The sequence below is a fragment of the Sciurus carolinensis genome, chromosome 4 (genome assembly GCF_902686445.1).
Source record: "Sciurus carolinensis chromosome 4, mSciCar1.2, whole genome shotgun sequence".
Classification (NCBI taxonomy): domain Eukaryota; kingdom Metazoa; phylum Chordata; class Mammalia; order Rodentia; family Sciuridae; genus Sciurus; species Sciurus carolinensis.
Window position 1 is genome coordinate 100,370,078 of NC_062216.1, and position 21,951 is coordinate 100,392,028.

General features: G+C 32.5%; 1 protein-coding gene across 1 annotated transcript in view; it reads right to left on the reverse strand.

The window, feature by feature from the left end:
- Positions 1–21,951, reverse strand: part of Kif21a (kinesin family member 21A) — a 156,158-nt gene that overhangs the window by 38,319 nt on the left and 95,888 nt on the right. The window contains 15 exon segments of the mRNA XM_047549133.1: positions 197–217; positions 699–864; positions 1,622–1,723; positions 2,147–2,341; positions 2,510–2,663; positions 2,814–3,028; positions 3,132–3,200; positions 6,412–6,519; positions 7,721–7,866; positions 7,869–7,919; positions 8,393–8,581; positions 8,982–9,099; positions 9,494–9,584; positions 13,650–13,688; positions 18,804–19,007. Coding sequence (XP_047405089.1) covers positions 197–217; positions 699–864; positions 1,622–1,723; positions 2,147–2,341; positions 2,510–2,663; positions 2,814–3,028; positions 3,132–3,200; positions 6,412–6,519; positions 7,721–7,866; positions 7,869–7,919; positions 8,393–8,581; positions 8,982–9,099; positions 9,494–9,584; positions 13,650–13,688; positions 18,804–19,007 — 1,868 coding nt within the window.

Below are 21,951 nucleotides of genomic sequence, written 5' to 3' on the forward strand. Positions count from 1 at the left end.
GTTTTAAAATCAGGAATGTTTAATAAAGACAAACGACTTAGTATGTTTGTGGTCAAGGATATGTTTCGAAAAAGATCATGCAACACCAGTTGACTGCCAATAAAAACTTTAACAATAAGATGTACCACAATTAGTGTACATGAACAATTAGTAATTCATGCAGCTGCAGGGTACATAGAAAGCTAAACATACTTACCTAATGGTACGCTATCTAGATCTGTGCAAATAACAGCAAAAAGGAAACAAAAAGCAATACTCCAATCAAAACAGATCCAATGTTAAGAACTCTCACATAAAACAAGATTATGTACCATTTATAAGATATGTAGAATAGATGCCATAGCAAACATGAATTTAACTTTAGGGCAGTTAGATATGCAGAATAAAGTAATGAAACTTAGTTAATCTTTTAAGTAATTTAAATAACCAATTCAGGAACTTGGTTGGTCTTCTTTATCCATAAAAACTAATTGTATAATAAAGTTAATAAGCCTTTTTAAGTTGGCAATCACTTCTTGGAACAACAATAATTCCCCCAAAATTTATAAACACATGCAAATTAAAGCAGAATAGTTATTAAGAGCATAAGTAAGTATAGCATCTATTCAGTCAAGCCATAAAGGAAAGAGATATAGTATAGCATGTTCAAAGAGCAAAGCTACCATGCAACCATTTAACTAAAATTTAGTACAAATTACCTTGTAAAGCATGGCCTAGTAAAGCATCTAGCTCAGGATTTAATTCTGCTTTCTCTTTCAACATATGAAATAAGAGCTGGTTTTGTGTAGCACTGGTTATTTCAGTTTGTTTGAGTCGACCTTCAAGAACTTTAATTTGAGCCTCTTTCTGGGCAGCCTGAAGACCCTGCAACAAAAACAAATGATCTTGACTCACACAAAACAGAATCTACCACTAAAGATCAGCATCAAATAGCAAATTCTTATGATACATGGACTTTGACATCAGACATCCCTTGAAGCAACCTCACCTCTCCACTGACTAGCTTGGTGATTTGGGCAAGTTTACCTGTCCAGGAGGTGAACCTCCTGATTCTCAGTCTCCTCATGTGTAAAATGATCTGAAGAATACCTACTTCCTGGCACATTGTGAAAAGTGAGAAAACATAACATAGAGGGTCTAAAACAGTCCCAGTAAAAAATGAGTCAGAAGTCATAATCATCTTTACGGGTAACAAATTAGACATGCTCTACATGACTGTTTCTTCTGTCTGAGTTTCCTGCCAGCTATAAAGAATCAATACTAAGTAGTTATAATATCAAATTTGTTCACCCTGAGAACTTTTTTCCTGTGGTAAAGTAAAATTGGTATTAAATCTTCTTTGTTTATTTGTTCTAAAAGGCAAATATAATAGGTGACAAGCTAATGAAATTGATCTAAGTATTGCTTATTTTCTTAATTCTAAAAAAAGGTTTAAAAAATGCTTCCTATATGAACATGTAACAACAAATTCCACTATTATGCATAATTTTAATTCAATAATTTTCTTAAAAAATAATGTTCTTCTTTATTACAAAGAGAAGGGTTACTGAAGAGATAAGCAATGCTGCTACAGTGAATGGGTGAAGCCTTAAGTGTCAGTAATAGGGTAGCTAAATCTTACCTTATTGATGCCCATTGACAGGAAGTGATCTAGCAGGTATCGGGCTTCTGTAAGTGTGCAAGCATTAATGACTGCAGTGACATCCAGAGTCTCACCTTCTTCCTACATCAAACCAGCATATTTTGACTATTACTTTGACATGGATCTTACATATAAACTGAAGTCAAAATCCTGTTGTATTGATTTGATAGTATTGGATTACCCAGTGAGACTCCTCAGAAAAATATAACATCTGATCCCTGCACCAAGAAAAATATTGTCTAGCTGATAAGATACATATGAGCAGTTAAGAATTCAAGGCAAGATATTATAAAAGATTACACGCTGCACAAACAAGAAACCTTATCACAAAATCAGCAAAGAAATTGGGAGAGCAGGCAAGGAGTGGTTTACATGTAAAATCTGAGAATCAGATTAAACCAATAAATAGGAAATTCCTTCCTTTAAAAATTCTAAGTGCTTTTAAAGATAAATAATACAAAAACATTGTTCATTAAGCCTTTCAACATCTTCTAAATTACAAACCTTTGCTTCTTCCATCTGCATAATGTTGGCTTGACAATCAGAAATACTGTCATTGATATAATCTATGTTAGCAGTCAGTGACTCCATCTCTTCATTGATGTTAACCACATTTTTATCTCCCTCTCCATTCTCCTTAACTATCTTCTCTCTTCTTTTTGAAAGTTTCTCTCGTCTTTTTGTAAGTTCTTCCCGTTGCTATTGAAAAAACAGGTTGGATTTTAAGAAATGATGTTTATTTATTCATACACAGAACAAACAAAACAAAACAAAACAAAAAAACTTAAATGTACCCAGGAAACAAATTTGGAAGAATAAAATTAACAGTTGACTAACTGGAGCATGTCTAGTTTCTACTTTCTGTACCTTGAGGAGTCTGTCCATGTCGGCCTCCATGTTGGAAATAGTCATTTTCTGCATGATGATGTCAGTGACCCTGCGCTCTAGGAGCTGCCACTTCATTCGGGCTGTCTTGGAAGTAAACACTCGGCCACTCAGTCCTTTCCTCTGATATTTTTTTCTATAATCATATAAAAACAGACAAATATAATTACTATGCATTTACATGATTGTGCATCCGCCAAAAATAAGATTTGTTTAATTTATGCACAGCATTCAGTATAAATGGCCACAAAGATTATGTCAGGAGCAAAAGAAGAATCATTTGGACCTGGTTCCATTTGTTGTGGGTGTTGGTAAGGCCTGGACTCTTGCCACAGGAATTCTCATTTTCTGCTGGGTGCCTGCCCTTGATGGATCTGTTTCTATAGCAGCTGCACTGGAACCTGTGTCCTGAACAGGGGCATCAGATGAGCTCAGCTTCCGAATGACTTTCCCAGCCACTTTGTCTGACATGGGCCTCACTTGCCGACGAAGAGCTGTAACCTAAAATGGCACAGGACTTGTCTCAGTCTCTCAAGCTATAGAAATACATCATTTATCTCAAAGTCATAATGTTTCCTTCAAATGGTGAATTTTCTTACTGTACCTCTTCAGTTTTGCGACGAAGAACCACCTCTTGGTTTCTTTTTTGGGCTTCCAGAAGTCTAAGTTGATGCTATAAGATAATATTGAATAAATTGAAATATTAAACTGAAAGATATGATACTTCCTATTCCCACACTAACATACCTCCCTAAGTCCCTGGAAACCTCCAGAGTTATTAGCAGAATCTGAGTTAATAACCTTGTATCCATTACTACAGATATGGCTCTTTTATTCCAACAAACATAAACACATAGTGATATACCCATCCCTGCCTAAAAAATGAAGTTGTTTCTGTGCCACATACTTCTATTTAACAAACACTATAGGTCTCTATGTGCAAGTACTTTTCTAAATACTTTATGAATACATCTCACATTTTTTGTAAGATATTTTGTTTGAATTGCTGACTGAGGCATGAGCAGGAAGAAACAAAACATTTTCAATAGAGTCATCTTACTATATATAGTGATTATAAACTTAAATATAGGAAGACATATTGATTGTATTGGTACTTTATAGTAACTTTGGAATTTTATTATGATGAGTAAAGTAAATGGACAATAAAACATGTCAGTATTGACTACCACCTTGGTTTTAAGTACTTTAGATAATAAAGATAACTAGCAATTTGTTTCTAGGTACTTTAGACAATAAAGGTAACTAATTATAGATTATTTTATACGGACATAATTTAGGAAAGAATTCTGGCCTAGAAAAGAACATAGGTGCTAGTTCTGGTTCTATCATTTATTCAACTCTGTGATCACTGACAAAGCTTAGGAATTGGACCTGATGAAAAGCATCCCTTCTAGCACTTAAATTCTCTTATATAACAAACCCCCTCATGTTTGTATCTCAAATCCAAACAGATCATTCACTTCATGTTTATGTGTATTTTTTCTTCTCAGAGGAAAATTCTTTGAGAAAGGATTCTATCTCATCACTGCCATATCTACTTTGCCTACCATGATAACTGACAAAGAAAAAAAAAGCTTTAAAATATTTTTTAAGGTTAGGGATGTGGTTCAGCATGCCTAGCATGTGCGTGCTCTGGGTTCAATCCCTAGTACAGAAAAATATTTTAAATTTATGAACTATCAAAAACTAAAATTAACATATAGTTTGGAACTTATTTCTACATTAAGTTTCACCCTATTAAAAACCAAATCTCAAGTTTATTAATATTTTTGCATAGGAAACGAGCATCACACTTGATTTTCTAAGGGATGAAAGATGAACATGACAAGGAACAATTTAGAAAGGGGTTCAATGTGCACACAAAGCAACAAATAAATGGGAGAGGAAGTCTGAGTGTTAGTTTCTATGCGGCTAGTCAGGCTTACATCTTTAAAACAGTATACAGGTATCATATGTTATGGTTAAGATTCAAATTTTCCACAAGGAGATAATTGTTTCATATTGGTACTTATTTATCTCAAATGAATAAAGGGATAGATGGCATTTTTTTTAATATTCTGGTCATCCAGAAGTTTTCATTAAAACCAAAATAAAAATTTAAAAAGTGGAAGACACCCCAAGTGTCCATCAACTGGTGAATGGACAAAAAAAATGTGCTATATTCATATAGCAATGAAAAGGAATGAAGCACTGCTACATGCTACAACAAGGTGAACTTTCAAGACGTCATGCTAAATGAAGGAAACCAGATACAAAAGGTCACATATGGAGCTGGGGATGTAGCTCTGCAGTAGAGCACTTGCCCAGCATGTGTGAGGTCCAGGATTCAATCCTCACGTCCACAAAGAAGGGGGAGCGTTACATATGATAGGATTCCATTGATATAAAATGTGTAGAATAGGCAAATCCATATAGACAAAATGTAGATTAGAGGTTGTCAGGGCCTAAGGGCAATGGGAAGTGACTGTTAATGGATATGGGATTTCTTTCTGAAGTTAAAAAAAAAAAAAAAAAGTTCTGGAATTTGTGATTATTTCACAATTTTGTGAATATACTAAAAACTTGAACTGTACACTTTAACATGCTGAATTTTATGATACATGAATTATATCTCTAAGTAAATTGCAGAAAAAAATAGAAAATATGTTAGAATGTACTTTTACTTGATTTAGTAGGAACAAATTGTATAAACAAAATTTAAAATGCCAGGAATTGAGTGTGACAAATACAATGATTATTAAAACATGTTGATATACTAGGGAAAAACAAAATAAACATAGTCATAAATATGAGTCATCTGACTAAAATATCAACTTTTCTTTGTAATAACTCTCTCCACTCTATCTCCTTAAGTTTCTTCTTTCAATAACAAGTAGGTTTCCATTTTCTAAAATATGCTGTATAACCTGATTTATTTCCCAGGGAGGATTCAAAAAGAAAAAATAAGCAAGAAAAAAGGAGCAATGGGAGAGGCTCTTCTTTTAGGAAAAAAAAATCAGAAATATAATTTTTCATTCTAAAGAAATAATAAATATCATATTTCATTCTAAAGAAATAATGATATTACCAAAGGTTTGACAAGAAGAATCAAACATGATCTATAACCTTAATACAACCACAGTTCGCTTGTTGTATGTATCTACCAATTTCTTCCCTCATTGCAATCAAGCATACATATATTAAATGCTACCTTACACTTAATATTTAATTATAACATTTTTCCTATAAATATATTGTTTCCAAATTCTGATTTTTAACGAATGGATAACAATACATTAAATATTCATTAAACCATTCCCCCTACTGCCAAGCAACATTGCTATTTTCACTTTTTTCATAATTACAAATGATCTTAATGTAAAGACTTGAACAAATGTTAATTTTTCTGATTTTAGATCTCTGTTTTTTAGTCTGAATTCATGGGAATAGAATTCTTGAGTCAAAGGATATGAAAAGTTTTACAGTTCATAGGAAAGCCTCTTCTGGTGAGGAATGATTATTATTCCAGGAACACATGTAGAATCACTGGTGATCAGACTGTCCCTGGAACATCCTGAAATTGCTAATCTACATAATATGGAAATCAGCTCCTTGATCTCCCTGGAGATAACCTGTCATTCTTTGCCAACATTATTTCATTATCTAAGAAGTAACCCTTGAATAAACTTATAATATTTGTTTTTTCATAAGCTTTTGTATTGAATTACTATAATACACATATTACAATAAATGTAATTTAATAAAATGAATGTTTAGTGTTCTTAACCTACACTTAATAAAGTTAGAGATGCTTCCTCTATTTATTAAACAATCTTATTCAACATAGAATATTCTTACATAATTAACAGTTAAAGTTGACTCACATCTCTTTTACGTTGATCCTTTTTCAACTGAGCAATCTCTCTGTTTCTTCTAGATTCTGTCAACCTAGCTTTCTCTTGTTCTTCTTTCATTTGTTTCATTAGGCGAACCTAAAATTAGGGATATAGATCTCTTGGAAATATTCTCTCATGATATTCACTAAATCGATGCATGCATGGAAATAAGTTCCTAAAATTCTGAACATAGGTTTATGCTGCACGTTTAAGAAAGTGAACTATTGTATCTTTTTCCCCACATAACATTACCCTATGTAAATTTATGATTACACAAATGGTATGCTTTTACTCCATGTACAAACAGAGAAACAACATGTATCCCATTTGTTTACAATAAAAAAAGAAGTGAATTTACCAAGAATCCATGAAAAAAAAAAGCAAGTTAATTGTTACTTTTGTAGGATAAATACATTTCTATACATCCCTGCCAAGTTGCTTAGTGCTCTATGCTTCCCATATTCAATGTTAAGTTGTTCTGTAACCCAAATGAGATTTTGATAATTATCAGTAGACAAGTAACCTTGAACAAGTTTGGTTTTCTCATCTATGAAGTGGAAATACTACTTCCACAGCACTAGACTAATGTTAGAATTCAATGATGTTCGTAAGAGGGTCTAATGAATAGTAAGCACCTAAAATTTTTCAGCTATTATTGTCGTTGGTATTATCAGCTACACAACATTATGATCTAACTACTTCCTCAATCATTTCCACGTGAGGTATTTTAATGAAATTACATTAATTTTCAGGCCAGAAATGAAATGAAAAAACAATCCTACAAACTAAACAGATAAAAGATCAGGATTCACAGTCCCTTTGGTCAGGCGAAGAAAATGTGTACTTTTCCATGCATGAGAATCATAAACACTAAATTCAAGACAATTGTTTCCTCTTGGGGAATGGGGAATATGATTAGGAAGGGATACACAGGAGGCATGTTGTCTATTTGTTCATAATATTTTGAACTAGATAATGGATGTCATGTTTATTATGCTATTAAATGTTTTGCATGTCTGAAATATTTTGCTTTTTTGTTTACCTTGTACAAGAGGTTTATGAGAAATATCCTTCAAAGTCTGCAAAGCTCTGTTGACCCACATGATTTTCAGTTACTCTGGAGAAGGCTATGATGAGGAATGACTATTGGAAACAATTTCTAATTGCTAAAGAGAAGTGCAGCATTTGTAAGACTGGGTTACTTTTTATGGAATACGGAAAGACCACAACAATTTCTTTGTCCCAAGTGACACAAGCATCCTTAACATCAAACTTTAATGGAAAACATAATCTATACCTTTGTTTTTTTCATTTCCATCACATCCTGCTGCAGTTTCTTCAATTGCTTTTCATACTGGGACTGATTTTTAAGCAACCTTGCATGCTCTTTTTGAGCTGTCTGAAGTCTCTGCAATTGTTTATTCATAGCTTGGAGCTTTTTTCATATTCGGACTTAACTTTTTTTGCTTTTTCTTCTGAGTAAGATTCCACTGAGCCTAAATCATCAAAGGATATTTGTATTTGTTCCTGTGAGTCATGCTTTATTTCATAAACTTACAACTTATGACCCTAGAGAAGAAATACCTCCCAAACATGTACACCTCAGGACAATAGGGGATCTTCCTATCATTTACTCTTTTATTATCTGTTCAATCTGTTTAACAATTATTGAGGTAATATTTTTAAATTTCCTAATATTAAATCAAGATATTCAATTAACCACACTTTGAATAAAATAAACACCATAGACAGATATCATCATAAAAAATAAAAACAAATAAGTTTTTAATATAATGAGAAATTAACATTAAAAACAAATGATTATGGGTAAAATATAATTTTTAAATTAAAAAATACAAACTTTGACTTGCAAAATAATGTAAATTCTATTTTTTTTCAAGTATAAGAATATAAATTCCCATTCTGATGATTTAGTTTCACTTTTATCTGCATTAAATATAATTCTTACCCAAGTTTTGAAGCACCTGGTCTCTTTCAAGCTGAGTATCCCGGATTTTATGTTGCAGCATCATTAGCTTCTCTTCATACTGCCTTTTCAGTGTCTGCAGTCTTTTCTGGCTGTTTTCTAGTTCATCAATCAGCTTTTGCTTAATTGCAATTTCACATGTAATGTTTGCTAAGTCTGCTTGATAATTGGCTATTTAAAAAATAAAAATAAAAATACTGCAAATAAGACAAAATATAATTCTATTTATCAAACAAGAATGTAACAACCATCATCTACACACAGGAATTCATTTGGCAGCTATTAGGAAAATTTCCTAAATACACCAAAATCTAAAAAGGTGAACAAGATAGTGTGTTCATATTGATCAGGACAACAGATACTATTTGTACTAAAGAAAAATAGACGTTACTCAGTGACTAAATCCAATAAGGTAAGGAACTCATTTGCTTAGCCTTGTAGGGTTTATGTAGGTCAGCAGTCATAAACGCAGCTTTCATCAAGGATGAAATAGAGACTGGGAAGAGTTTTCTATCCTGGTTTAAATAACCACCCAAAAGGAATTACTGCCACCATACTAAAGAGCAAGTACCTTTTTCATCTGAATCAGAATCTGATTCATCAGAGCTTTCACCCCCTTCAATGTCATCTTCCTCCTCCTCTTCTTCCTCTTCCTCATCCTCATGATCACTCACTTCTTGACTCTCTTCCTGAAATGTGATTTGTGACCATTAAAAGTACAATACTGGCATAGCAAACTGATTGCCTCATTAATAGAAACTGACAGAATACAATGTATAGAGGCACAAAAATGTCACTTTTCATCAGTTCAAAAACCATCCCAAGATTTCAAGGTTATTATATAATAATTTTGTCTTTAATCAAAAAGTTCTTTATCTCTCATAATTTTCTATCTGCACACACACAAAGCTTTTATAACATGATAGATTGAGAGTTGTCAATAGTTTAGAACTCACACTTCTGAAGAAAAGAAATCCTCAACACAAGATAACCACTTCCTTTTCTACATACAAATAAATATCAGCAATCGAGAGCAACCTCATCTGGGTATTAAAATTTATAAGTTAATTCTTCCACACTTACTACTTCTAAATCATTGCTTTCTCTTTCTGAAACACCCTTCTCTTCTTTCTTCTCCTGGTCAGTGTCTGTGTTATCTTCTTTACCAGCCACACTAAAAAAAGGAACATAGGATGTGGTGTTAAAGTGAAAAATAAAATTGTTCATTTTTCTCTCAGATTTTTAAAAACTATTTGTGAAAATGAAATAAAAAGTTGGTCCACTTAACTAAGCAAAGCTATCCTAATGCTTCAGAGAAAAATAGAAATCACCATTCACATCACTGGAGGAGAGCTCATTTTCTAGAAACATTGATGAATAGATTATACCCTGAAGCACAAGATCTTGAGACACTAAAAGCTAATCACAATAACTGCCAGTTAACTACGATGTACAAGGCAATTTAAATTCAAAAGAAAATAAAACACACATTTTTGTTTTCTTGTCTGAATATATAAAACTTTTCTCAAAAAAATACAAAGCTATAAAAACCACATTTTTGTTGATGCCCTAATAAATTTGAGAATAAAGACTCAAAGTAAGTTTGTCCACAGTGTGTTAGTCTATGCTAGCTATATCCATCAGAGTGTTCAAGTCTTTTCTTAGACCATTCCCACAGCACAGGGCTGTTTCTCATGTTCTCACATAATGGTTCTTTGATTATAAAAACTAGTTCAGGCTACCCTCTGATTGAATAGGAAATTCCAGGGTCTGCAACAAGATTCTACATATAATTGGAAGCCCTCCTGTTCAGTGATCTAGTACCTACAGCCATAACCACACAATGGTGTCACATAATGATTATAGCTAAACTAATTCAGCCCTGGTGGTCCTAGGAGAAGATGGAAGACTGCAGTGAGCAAAGTTTTTGCACATACAAATTACTTTGAAACTTTTCAGGTTTAGCAACCATGACCAAGTATGAACAGAAGTTATATTTCTGTTCACTAGACTTACACATTTAATCAAGTTAAATAACATTAAGAAAATGAACTTTAAATGAATTTATATGTTTTCCTTCTACAGTAACATTTTAAAATCATTAAGAATAAAAAGAATATTTGAATAAGTAATGTTTTCCAAATAAAATTCCTCTAAAAAGAGCTTTTAAATTTTATCAGAATAGCTTCATAACAGCTATAATTATTTTCAGATATTCTGCTAGACTGAATAATTTCCCACTACATGTACTTATTTTTAGTTTCTAGGAAAAACAAAAACAATTTAGACCTTGTTATTATTTATTTAATTCAAAAGTTTAATTCTAGATTCCTATTCCCACAGATATTTTTGTACTCAGAACAATATGAATATAAATGTTTTCCCCTTTTAAGCACTTTTCAGAGTTCATCATATATGTTTATTTGTGTGATTATTTATTTGATGTCTGTCTTTCCCAAAAGAATGAAAGTCACATGAAGGCAAAGAGCATGAGTGGCTCAGTTCTATAGTCCCTGCACCCAGGAAGGGCACATAGTAAATGTGCTGCAGTATTGCAAAATAAGTCAATCCCTATAACTCTTCATGAGCACCTCTGTTTTAAAAAGACTGTGTGTCACACTCTAGTTAATTTTGAATGGAATGGTAATTTTTGAAAAATGCACAAAGATGCATGGAAGACAGCATATCTCTGGAGTGAGAAAAAAAGTGCCAGCAAGAGTACCAAAAAAATAGTTTTAACTGGAGTCAAATAAACTGTTAACAGGGTTTCCTGAGTGTTGTTATACCATTTTGCTAGAGAAAAAATGAATTTGAAGAAAGCTAGAAACCATCAGAAAGAACCTTCATGACAAACGAGCAACAATTTTATGTGATATATATATATATATTATATATATAATATATATATATATATATGTATTTTTTTTTTTTTCTTTTTTGGTGCTGTGGATCAAACCCATGGCTTTGTGCTTGTAAGGTAAGCACTCTACTGACTGAGCTATCTCCCCAAGCCCTCAAGTAATATATTGAATACCTCTTTTAGGTTGTTTATAATATACTAGAACTGCTGTTTCCACCATCATGCAGTTCAAGCTAAAAAAAGCTAAAAAAAAAAAAAAACCACCCTTCATCCACTCATATTAAAAAGTCAGCAGAATGGACTCAAATAATGTCATACTTGAAGTTTGGGCCCAAGACTCGGGGCTAGCAAAGGAGAACCTGTTAGCAAGACATATGTTTCAGGTCTCCTTGCACCACCCCAAGCAATATCACTTTATCACCCACAGCAATTGCAGCTTACAATTTTTCTTATTTCTTCATTACTTCAAGTTCCATCCCAAAACTCTGTTTGGTCAGGTCTGTAGCTATAGGACCATTTGATTCCAAATATTGGAAACACATACTACTGCTTCCCCCAAGGAACCAATATTCCACTTAATAACTGTTATCTTTCACTTATATACTAAATCATGCATTATAAGTTGTTTATGCCACTCTGATGCAGAAAAAATAACTGTCATAATGTTACATTATTAATTCACCATTACAAATCACTTTTAAAGTTTCAGCTTTTAAAATACAAGTTGATATTTAAAATTATTATACTCAAATATTCAAGTTTTCCTCAATAAACTAGGCAAATTGGTACCTAAAATAACTACACAGCAATGAAAGATATTAAATTTGCACTTCATATAGAATCAGAATCTTGGGAGCTAAAATTAACATTAGAAATGAACCCATTCATTTGACAAACAAAAAAGAAACTGTGGCCTAGGAAAGTTAATCCACTGGAGGGAACTAAAACCAGGAGTTCTAACTCCCAGGCCCAGTATTCTAAAACCTTTCAGTCAAAATTCAGTTCACAGACCTAAGTATCTGCATCACTAGGACCTTGTTAGATATGCTGAATACAAAGCTCCACCTCAATCCTACTGAGTCAGAATCTTCATTTTTTAGCAAAACCCTCAGAGATATGTATATGCATTTATGGTTAAGAAGTACTACCTACCAAACTGCACAGCTTTTGATATTCTTTAAGGATCACAATAAAAGTGCAAGCAAACTATTTATGAAGTACATTTAAAGAACTTGAATATTTTCAAGGTGGCAAATGCTTCCACAGATAACTTTATGTTGCATCTTATTTCACCTTTATATTATATTCTAACTGTTATATAGCTTAAAGAAATTATAGACTGATGGAAAATAAATTTAGAAATTTTAGAATACTTATAATGTGTAGAATATAACATTGGAATGTATATTATAAAATAATTTCAAGAAAATAAAATTTTTAAGCTTTGAAGATATTTAAAGTGAAATATTCATTTAATTTTGCAGTAAAAATTCTCAAGTTCTTATTTTAAGTAAGAAATAAATTTCTAAAGTGATGCTTCTAAAATAATTAAATATTATTTTGAAAGTTTATTTTCTTAATTAATTTGGTATATAACCTGGAGATTTCTTTAGGAAATCTATGAAGATAAGTACTAATAAGAAGTGAAATACAAGTTGATCTTTATTAAAGTAATCATAATTCTGAATCAGTAAAATGCAAATTTTCATTAAAATTCAGAAATAAGCTTCTCCGCTTTGCTCAGATTCCAAATAGAAATAAGTAGGCTATCTTGATTTTGATACGCACTTCCAAATACATTTCAAAAGCAAATTTCTGTTTTCTAGTTCAACCTTAAGAAAACCTCACAAGTCTTATCTATAGTAAGGCCACAGTTTCCTTTTGCTTTTGTTGCCATTTCAATGTTTTCTAATAAAGATTACACCAAATAAGGAAGAAAAGAGAAAGAGGCCCACCCATGTGCATCCATGTGCTACATCAAAATACTAATTCTTGCCTAATCAATAATACCCATTCTGCTCACAAGTTTCCAAAAGATACAGAATTACAGGCTTTTCTTTTTTAATAAATCTAGTGGTAGGGGATTGCTCATTTTTGTACTAAAAAAGTTACATCATCATCATAATTTGACAGTTTACTCTAAAATCACATAAAATTGCCTGAATTTTAGTTCAAGTAACTAGTGAAGTTTTTGTTCTTAAAAAAGTACCTTAAAAGTTTTTAGTAGTTTTGTTGTTTTTGTAAAAATCATCATTACTTTTAGGAGTATTCAACTAATCTAGTCTGAAGCAATCTATAAATCTATAACACATTTCTTTGTTAATGGCAACTAAGTATTTAAATGACATTTTAATAAAAAAACCTGGGAAATATTCCAACCTTCTTTCTTCTCGATTGCTTTCCTCAAGTTTCTGTAGCCTTCAAAATCACGAGGCACAGTATTGGAAGGCCAAGCCAATGAAGGACAAACCAGACAGTAAAAAGCGAAAGTGGTAAGAAGGTAAAAATGATACATGAGCTTGAAGACTTTAAAATAAATTTTAAAAGATATCATCAAAGGACAATATACAGTAAAAAGGCAATACATTTTGTATGAATAAAAAGTAAGCAGAAAACCAAGTAGCATTTTATCTAGAAAGAATATACCGAGACTATCAGTTGAAATTATTCAACAGTAAAAGGTACAGTCTCAATTTATCTAAGTTGATAAGTAGTTAAGAGTGTTTGGAAGCCATTGCTTTTTAAATTCTGAAATGGATCAATGTTCTCAATTTCTCCCCCACAAAAAAGCCCATTTTCAATGAGATGGTCTCTTCCTTTTAAATCTTTACAAAAGACCATTTAATGGCATCATTTAAAAATCTTCACAAAGTAATGCCTTTATACCAGAGTATGAAAATACTAATACTACATACTAGAATGCTACTTTTAAAAACTTGCTGTTTTGTTTTAATATACTGCAGGTGAACATCACTAAATCTAAATTTTAAAAATTCTCTATCAAAATTATACATGAAATGGTATTACAGGCAAATGAATATGGTTGTTATGATATCAGTGAAAAACTATAATTTTATTAATTGAAAATAAAGTCTCATAACATTGGGATTAAGGACTTTACTATTATAAACTACCTACCAAAAGGGGATACCTAAGGCAAGTGGAAATAAAATAGGAACTATAGTACTTTCCATTCATAAGATTTTTTTTAAGCAAAAAAAGTGTAAGAAAAAAACATAAATTTGTAGATATAGACTTTGAAATATAACAACGAATATTCCATACACAATCTCAGGTGGGGGGGGGCGCTCTACTCAATGGAATGTACTATATTCTACTATTTGTCATGTAGACAAAAAAAGATGTGCTAGGCTCTGATTAAGAATACAGCAATCTGGATGTAGCATTCCTGCCCAGAATTCCAAAATGATTTTTTGATATCATCAATATTTAAAAATGAAGAGATTGAGCTTGGGGTACGAATTATTTCATTAAGCCAGTTCTTCTCATTTAAATTGTATCATGTGTGCTTGCATTTAATTTTTTATTTCTTGGTCTGTGATTGCTTTTTTACAATCAACTTAAAAACTGTAATTGCAAGATAAGACTAGCAATCTTTCTAAAAGGAAAAAAAGAAAAAGCAAAAAAGTCTACCATGATATTAACCAGGGATCAAATGGTTGAGTATAGCAGTTAGAAAAAGGAAAGTAAAGCCATCACTTAAGAAATCTGTGTGCTTTTAGAGTTTCAACCCAACACCACTAAATATAAATACAGTGCAGTCTGAAGAATGAGTGAAGATTTTATTTTATTGAAAGTCATTTAAAGCTAGATATCCAAAACCATGGGACTTAATGTGTGAATGGTAAATTTTCTTTATATACGTAAAAATTTAAGTCTAATCTAGACTAATACTGATGATGAGACTACAACGGCTCAACGGATATGGTTCCTTAATTATGAGCTCAAATTTCCTGTTTTCAACATAAAGAATTTTTGTTTACCTTACAAAATAGAGCTATGTTAAAATGTAGAAATCACATCAATTTTAAATGTCTTTCCAATTAGCTCTTTAAAAAACATTGCAATCAATATTTCAAAAAGACCGGGGAGAGGCAGAGATATAAACTAATAATCCAACACCCTCTCCATATTATAAAGGAGTTCAGTTTCTATTTTATTTGGTTCTGATACAATGCTGAAAGAGAAATTTTGCCAACAATTCTAACATTTACATAAGTGTAAAATGGGCAACATAGTCTATGCAATTATTCAGAGGCAAATCATCTTGTTAACAGGGCATCCGTGAGCCTTGACAGTCCTTTATTTTTTTACTATCTATACCTCTGGGTTGTTTTCAGGTCAATAAAAATAAGCCCAAAATATTAGAAGTGCACTTAAAACCCCACATATTAGCTATCGGTTACAGCTCTGGTAAGAATAATACAGAAGAGGACATCCACCTGTATGTGGACAATTAATTTGTGGCATCCTCCTTGAATGCAAATGTAGCTTCTCACATAAAAATGCACTCTTCCTACCAACTTTTACATTGGTACTCTATGTAGACTCTGTAGCTACTAAACCAAAACCAGCAACATCAAACAGTAAATTCAAAGACCAGAACTTCTAAACCACATGCAGATTCAGTGGTAAGCAGCTGTGAGAGCCAGGACAGCTCGGGATAGTCTACGCCAAACATCAAGTCCCAGACAGGTTTAGGAACTCTCGGCTGATGGAGGGCTAAAACATCCTCTCTAGTTTGCATGGTTTTCTTCTTTGCTAGGTTATGCTGAAATTTCACTGGATTAATGTGTCCTCTCTCAAAATTAGAAACATCCCTAGAAAGGAAGCTTATTGGTTATCAGCCATTTTCCCCAGTATGAATTCTTTTAATCAGACAGCTTTGCTCCTGAGTTTGAATTTAAGGAGATGAAAGGAGAAAAGCAGATGATTTTGAATCTGAATACCATGCATTCATAAAAAGGAGTCACAACTTCCAAATAATCATTTTATCATTGAACTGTATGTGAAAATTGAAGCGGAGTTCAAATTTTGAAATGCACTCTTTTGTAAACAAAATAGATAAAGATGATGTCTACAATGCAACTGATCCCAAATCTATAAATCCAAGCAGGATCTACAGCCTCCTGGGAGCTCCAGAGGAAGACTAAACACTAGCTTTAGTAAAGCCACAGTCATTCTGAACACTCTGAGACTCCTGGTTTATTGTGTGTTTGCTTTGTTTCAATCCTTTGACTAAAATGAGAGCTTATCTGTGTTTTAAAAATAGGAATTTATATTACATAGAGCTAAAAGTTATTGAGCTCTAAGTGTGATGAATGAAATGCATTATCAAGCTGAGTAAAAAAATTGGTTTTCATTTTTAACCCAAAACATTTGTCTACAGTGTGGTAAGACAAATTTCATTAAATTCTATAAACTTGTGTATGTAATAATATGAATTCATAAAATTTATCTCCAGATAAATTTTCTATTTTCACCAATTATAGAAGTGTCAGTTTTACAAAGATACACTAGCACACTTATGTAAACATGGTTTATAAAGCACTCTAAGATATCAAATTTTAGGAAATATTAATTTGTTTTTCTCATTCTAAGCTTTCTCTTCTTGACTGGCTTATTCTTTTTGCTCACAAATATTTTATCTCCAATTATATTCATATTTATTAGGAAGTAACTTATTTTCTACATTTACATTTTTATATTTAAATCCAGTTATTCAGTGAGCTATTGTTAATACCTACTGTTATCTTTATCATAAGAATTATTTTAACATCTAACATACTTACTGAATTGCAATTGTTCAGTATGAAGTAACTGCTATTTAATTTAAATTTTGCTTACCTTACAATGGATAGGAGTTCCAAAATAAAGAAACAAGGACACATCTTATTACTAAAGTATTTTTCCATTAGTAAAGTTTATCATTCAAAAGTGCTTATTACCATGGATTATTACAAAACAACCTGAACCAGAGGTATTAATTTGGGGTACATATCACCAATACAAAAATATCAAAACCAGCATTTCTATTGGAATCCCTATTTATTTTTCATTATTCATATTCAAAAAGCTATTAAAGCAATATCTCTAATTTAACTTCAAAGGAAAAGGCAGTCAGCTCACGACCTTGAAAGGTATACCCTTGTTTATACTCACTAATTATTCATAAACACAAACTACCTTGGGCTTTAAAACAAGTCAAACTTTTTGGTTTTTTGACCATTTACAGAATTGAATTTTACAAGTAAATGAAAAGTCATGTGGCTAAGTCTCATGTTCATTCAAGTAGAATGCTGGGTAACACTAGTTTTAATATCCTGTGATCATTATTTCAGTTTTAATTGCCTTCCACAAGGGGAGAACTAATCATTACACATTTCTTAATGCTGCCATACTCAGTCATCCATGAAAAACACCTATTAGGACATTAGTATCTCAAGAATTCAATACCTCCTAACCATAAATGTGTAACTCCTGTAATAATTATTTTAATCATTCTTTTTTAACACAAAAACACAAAGCAGACTTAATCTGAAGAGTTTAAACTTCCTATAACTGTTCAAAGAAGAAATGCCTGGTTGCCTAAATAAATTTCTAAATAAATTGAGCAAAGCAGCAAATAGAATTGTGTCAATAAAATTCTATAAAGCTCCCCCCACTATAAAAAAATTTAGCAAATAAAATGGCTTTGCCTTCTTTTGAATATCTAGCCCCAAATGATTAAATTTGACTGGAATGTTCAAAATATTTTGTCAGTAAATAATTTGACTGCACTATAGAATCAATGTGTGAACATGTGAAGAATTTGTGAATACTATAAGAATTTAACCACTCACACATTACAAGTGGTCAAATTTTCATTTTATTCCTCTTCTTTGCACTCAGTTGATTTCAGAGGGAGATATAATTATGCAAAGAAGAAAAAGCCTAGAACAGTGGTGAAAAGCTGAGTAACTCCTTGTTGGAAGACTCAGACAGCTTGAAATAGCATGAAAAATGTTCACATGATCAAATTAGAAGCCCTGCAGAAAATACTTAAGAGACCAAATGACATTAAATGACATTTTGATGGATTAGTTTAGCCTTTAGTTAAATTAATCTAGACAGGAATTAGAATATCCATGAGACTACTTAATTGTATTAGGATATGGGGAAGAAAAATGAAACACTGAATTGTAATGGACAGTGAACTTTGCAGAAAAGCAAGATGAATGGAATGCAAAAGCAGCTATTTGTGAAAAATAAAATAATTTCTAACAATAACATTACCTTGTCACAGTCTAAATAAAAATTCATTAACATATTGTTAAAACTAAATTTATTTTTCTTACATATAAGTAGAGATAATCCATTAATAAGTGTATAATTATCATTGTCAGTTAATTTATATGATTTATTTAATATGTGAATATACTTATAAGACTATATAAATTCATTGCAATCACAAATTAAAATATCCTGAAAAGAAAAGTAGGTATTCACATAACAGTGATTCTATAAGACTACCTTTTTTTCTTCCTCTTTTCTTTCCTTTTCAGCTTCTCCAAATCTTTCTTAGCTAGATCTATAATTTCAATAGTTTCTTTGTCTGAAGATAATATAGTGGGAGAGAAAGCTGATGATCCACTGAAATATGGCGATCTTGATGTGGCTCTTGTCAAGTTTTTTCGAAGATTCTCGTTCACTGCTTCACTTTCTAATAATTTTGCCCTAATGATCAAAAAATATGTACACTTCAATAAGGAATATGTTTTATTATGCTAAAAGATACATTATATAAAATATACCACCCTAACCATTTTAAGTGTGCAGTTCTGTGACACTAAGCACTGTATGCAACTGTGGCCACCAACCAGCTCCAGAACTTTTCCATCCTCCCGTACTGAAACTCTGTACCCATCAAACATTAACTTTCTTTCCCACCTTTTCCAACACCTGACAACCAACCATTTTGCTTTGGTTCTATAAATTTGACTGCTTTAGGAATAAACAGGGAACATTTTAAATCCATTGTTTTGCATGCTAAAAAAAAATTCTGAAATGCATTTCAATATTGCTACAAGGTTTTTGTAGGTTTTAGTTTTTCAAAATAACTGTGCTCACAAATGTTAATGTTTAAGACATTTTCAAATTCCAACTGAATAAGTATAAATCTCAATCTCAAATCACACTCACTCTTCAGTGCTCAAAAGAACTCTACACCTTCAGAAGCCAGTGGTAATTACTTGAATTCTAGCCAGTGGGCACCAGTTGTCCTAGCTTTACAAACTCATTATTTAAACTTAAACTACACAAGCAGCATGGACCCCACAGTTTCAGTTGCTCATTCATCATATAATAATAGCACTTCTAAAACCTTGCAAGGAATAGTCAGTCAAATTTGCCCCTAACTGGTAGGCAGACATCTGGCTCTGAATATGGCGTGGGAAAAATGGTATCTCCAAGGAAACCTGAGTTTGATAATTGAAAACATGCTTTTGTCTGCTCAGGCGTCCTAGAAATGACAAGAGAGTAATATACATACTGGAGGCAGTAAGTGAAAACACAGAATAATAAGATCCTAAAAGATCCTGGACTTTTAATAAAGGATTCAGAGAAAACTCTAGGTCAATCCCTTCACATTTACTTGATTTAAACCACCAAGAACACAATTATCTACTTCAATATAACAGATTTTCAAGGTTAATGTGGTACAAGGGTGATAGAGACAGGACTCTAAGAACATAGTGCCTGCCTTTGCCTTGACACTATATTATTAAGCATTTTCACCATATGTTCAAATTTTTCAGAAGAAAATGCTATATTATTTGCAATCTTTAAGCTCTGAAAGGAACAGTCAGCTCAGTGTCTTTTCACTATCAAAATTATTTATGATATTCTTGAAACCAGCTAGAAACAAAGTATACATATACCAGTGAACATGTTTCATGTCAATGCCCCACACATTCTTATGAACATTGTTTTATTTTATACATCTGGTGTCATGTATGAGTAGAACAACAATTTTAGCATTTTTAAATGGTTAAATAGGGGTTGGGAGTATAGTCCAGTCGTAGAGTATGTGCTTAGTATGCCTGAGGCCCTGGTTTCCATTCAGGACCAAAAAAAATTTTTAATTAAATTTTAAAATAAATGGTAAGTAGCTTATATAAAGATTTCAAAGTTCTTTTGAAGAAAATTCTGAATATAATGCTGTCAATATTTTTTAATCAAGAAGGCAAACTTAGTATAAAAACTCAGGTTAACTTTGCAAAAGCAAAGCCAAGGTTATGATTATCAAACAACAGAAAAGTACAAGCAACATATTACACTTTCCTAGATTTTCAATGCAGCACAAGGCCTAGATCCATACTAATGAATGCTAAGAATGAATGAAAAACAATAAATCATCTAACCAGTAACTACCTGTATTTTAATTGGTTCAATTATTATATGATGAAAGACAACTAATGTTTTGTTGGGCTTTGCCTGATTTTAAAAGCTTATATTTGATAGGGGTATATTCAGTGCTTCTTTGGTTCCTAGTGCTAAAGAACACTGAACACTTTGGAGTTCACTTTTATAAACCCCGTGCTATATTAGCAGAAGCCACTTCTTATACAGGCTATAAAGAGAACATCTCTCTCTCTCCCACACACACACACCCCTTTTCTTTCTCTTTCTCTTTTCACTCAGCTGTCTGCCCATCCACTTGTTGCTTCCCGCATTTCATTTAATAGGAGATTAGGCAGTGAGGCATGAGAGGAAGAAGACAGGCATCTCTGGAAAGGGGCAGACGCAGACAGGGCTTGCCTCTCAACTGCACTCAACTGGATCTTGGGCCATTGTTGGGACTAATGACACGTTAACTAACTCAGGCTGACTCCTTACTCCCTGGCAAGTGAGCAAGATCAAGGCCTCAAAGGCGGTTTCAATAGTTAATGATGATAAATCGGACCACCGTCAGGGATGGGTTAACAACAGTTCGGCGAAGCTCGTGCTTGCCATATAGTCCAATGGGACTCTCACCTGCATGAACCCCCCATGCCTTGCTGACCTTTAAGCTGATTGGTTCCCGCCTAACCTCCACCCTACATAAAAGCTGTGTGATTTCCTCAATAAACTAGATTACTGCTGTGCCTCGTGTGCTGACAGACCTCCCGGCTCTGGTGTGTTTCCTTTGCTGCCCCACACTCATCATCCTGCTCCGTCCTGTATTCTCCTCAGGTGGGCCCTGAGGAGGTACATCGGACCTTGTTGCCTGACAGGGAGCAAAGGCCATCAGTCTCTAAAAGCCCCTCTCTTCCCTTGATAAAATGCAGATAAAAGTAGATATTTTTCCTAGGAATTTGATGAGAGTCTATGACATAATTTAAAACTAGCCTAACTGATGCTATATTTAACAAATAATAAGAATTTATCAAAACTTTGGAAACAGCATAGTTATCTAGTAGTAGGGGATTAAAAAGTTCAATTACAATCACAAAATATTGCTATATGGAGCCACATAAAAATCGTTTCAGAAAAATAATTCATAACATTTGCTTATAATATAGTATCACATTTTAAAAACAGATAGAGTAACACATACACTCTGACATTAATTTTATTAAAATATTGAAAAACTATTGAAGAGATATACCAAAATGTTAATATCCATTCTTGGAATGGGAAG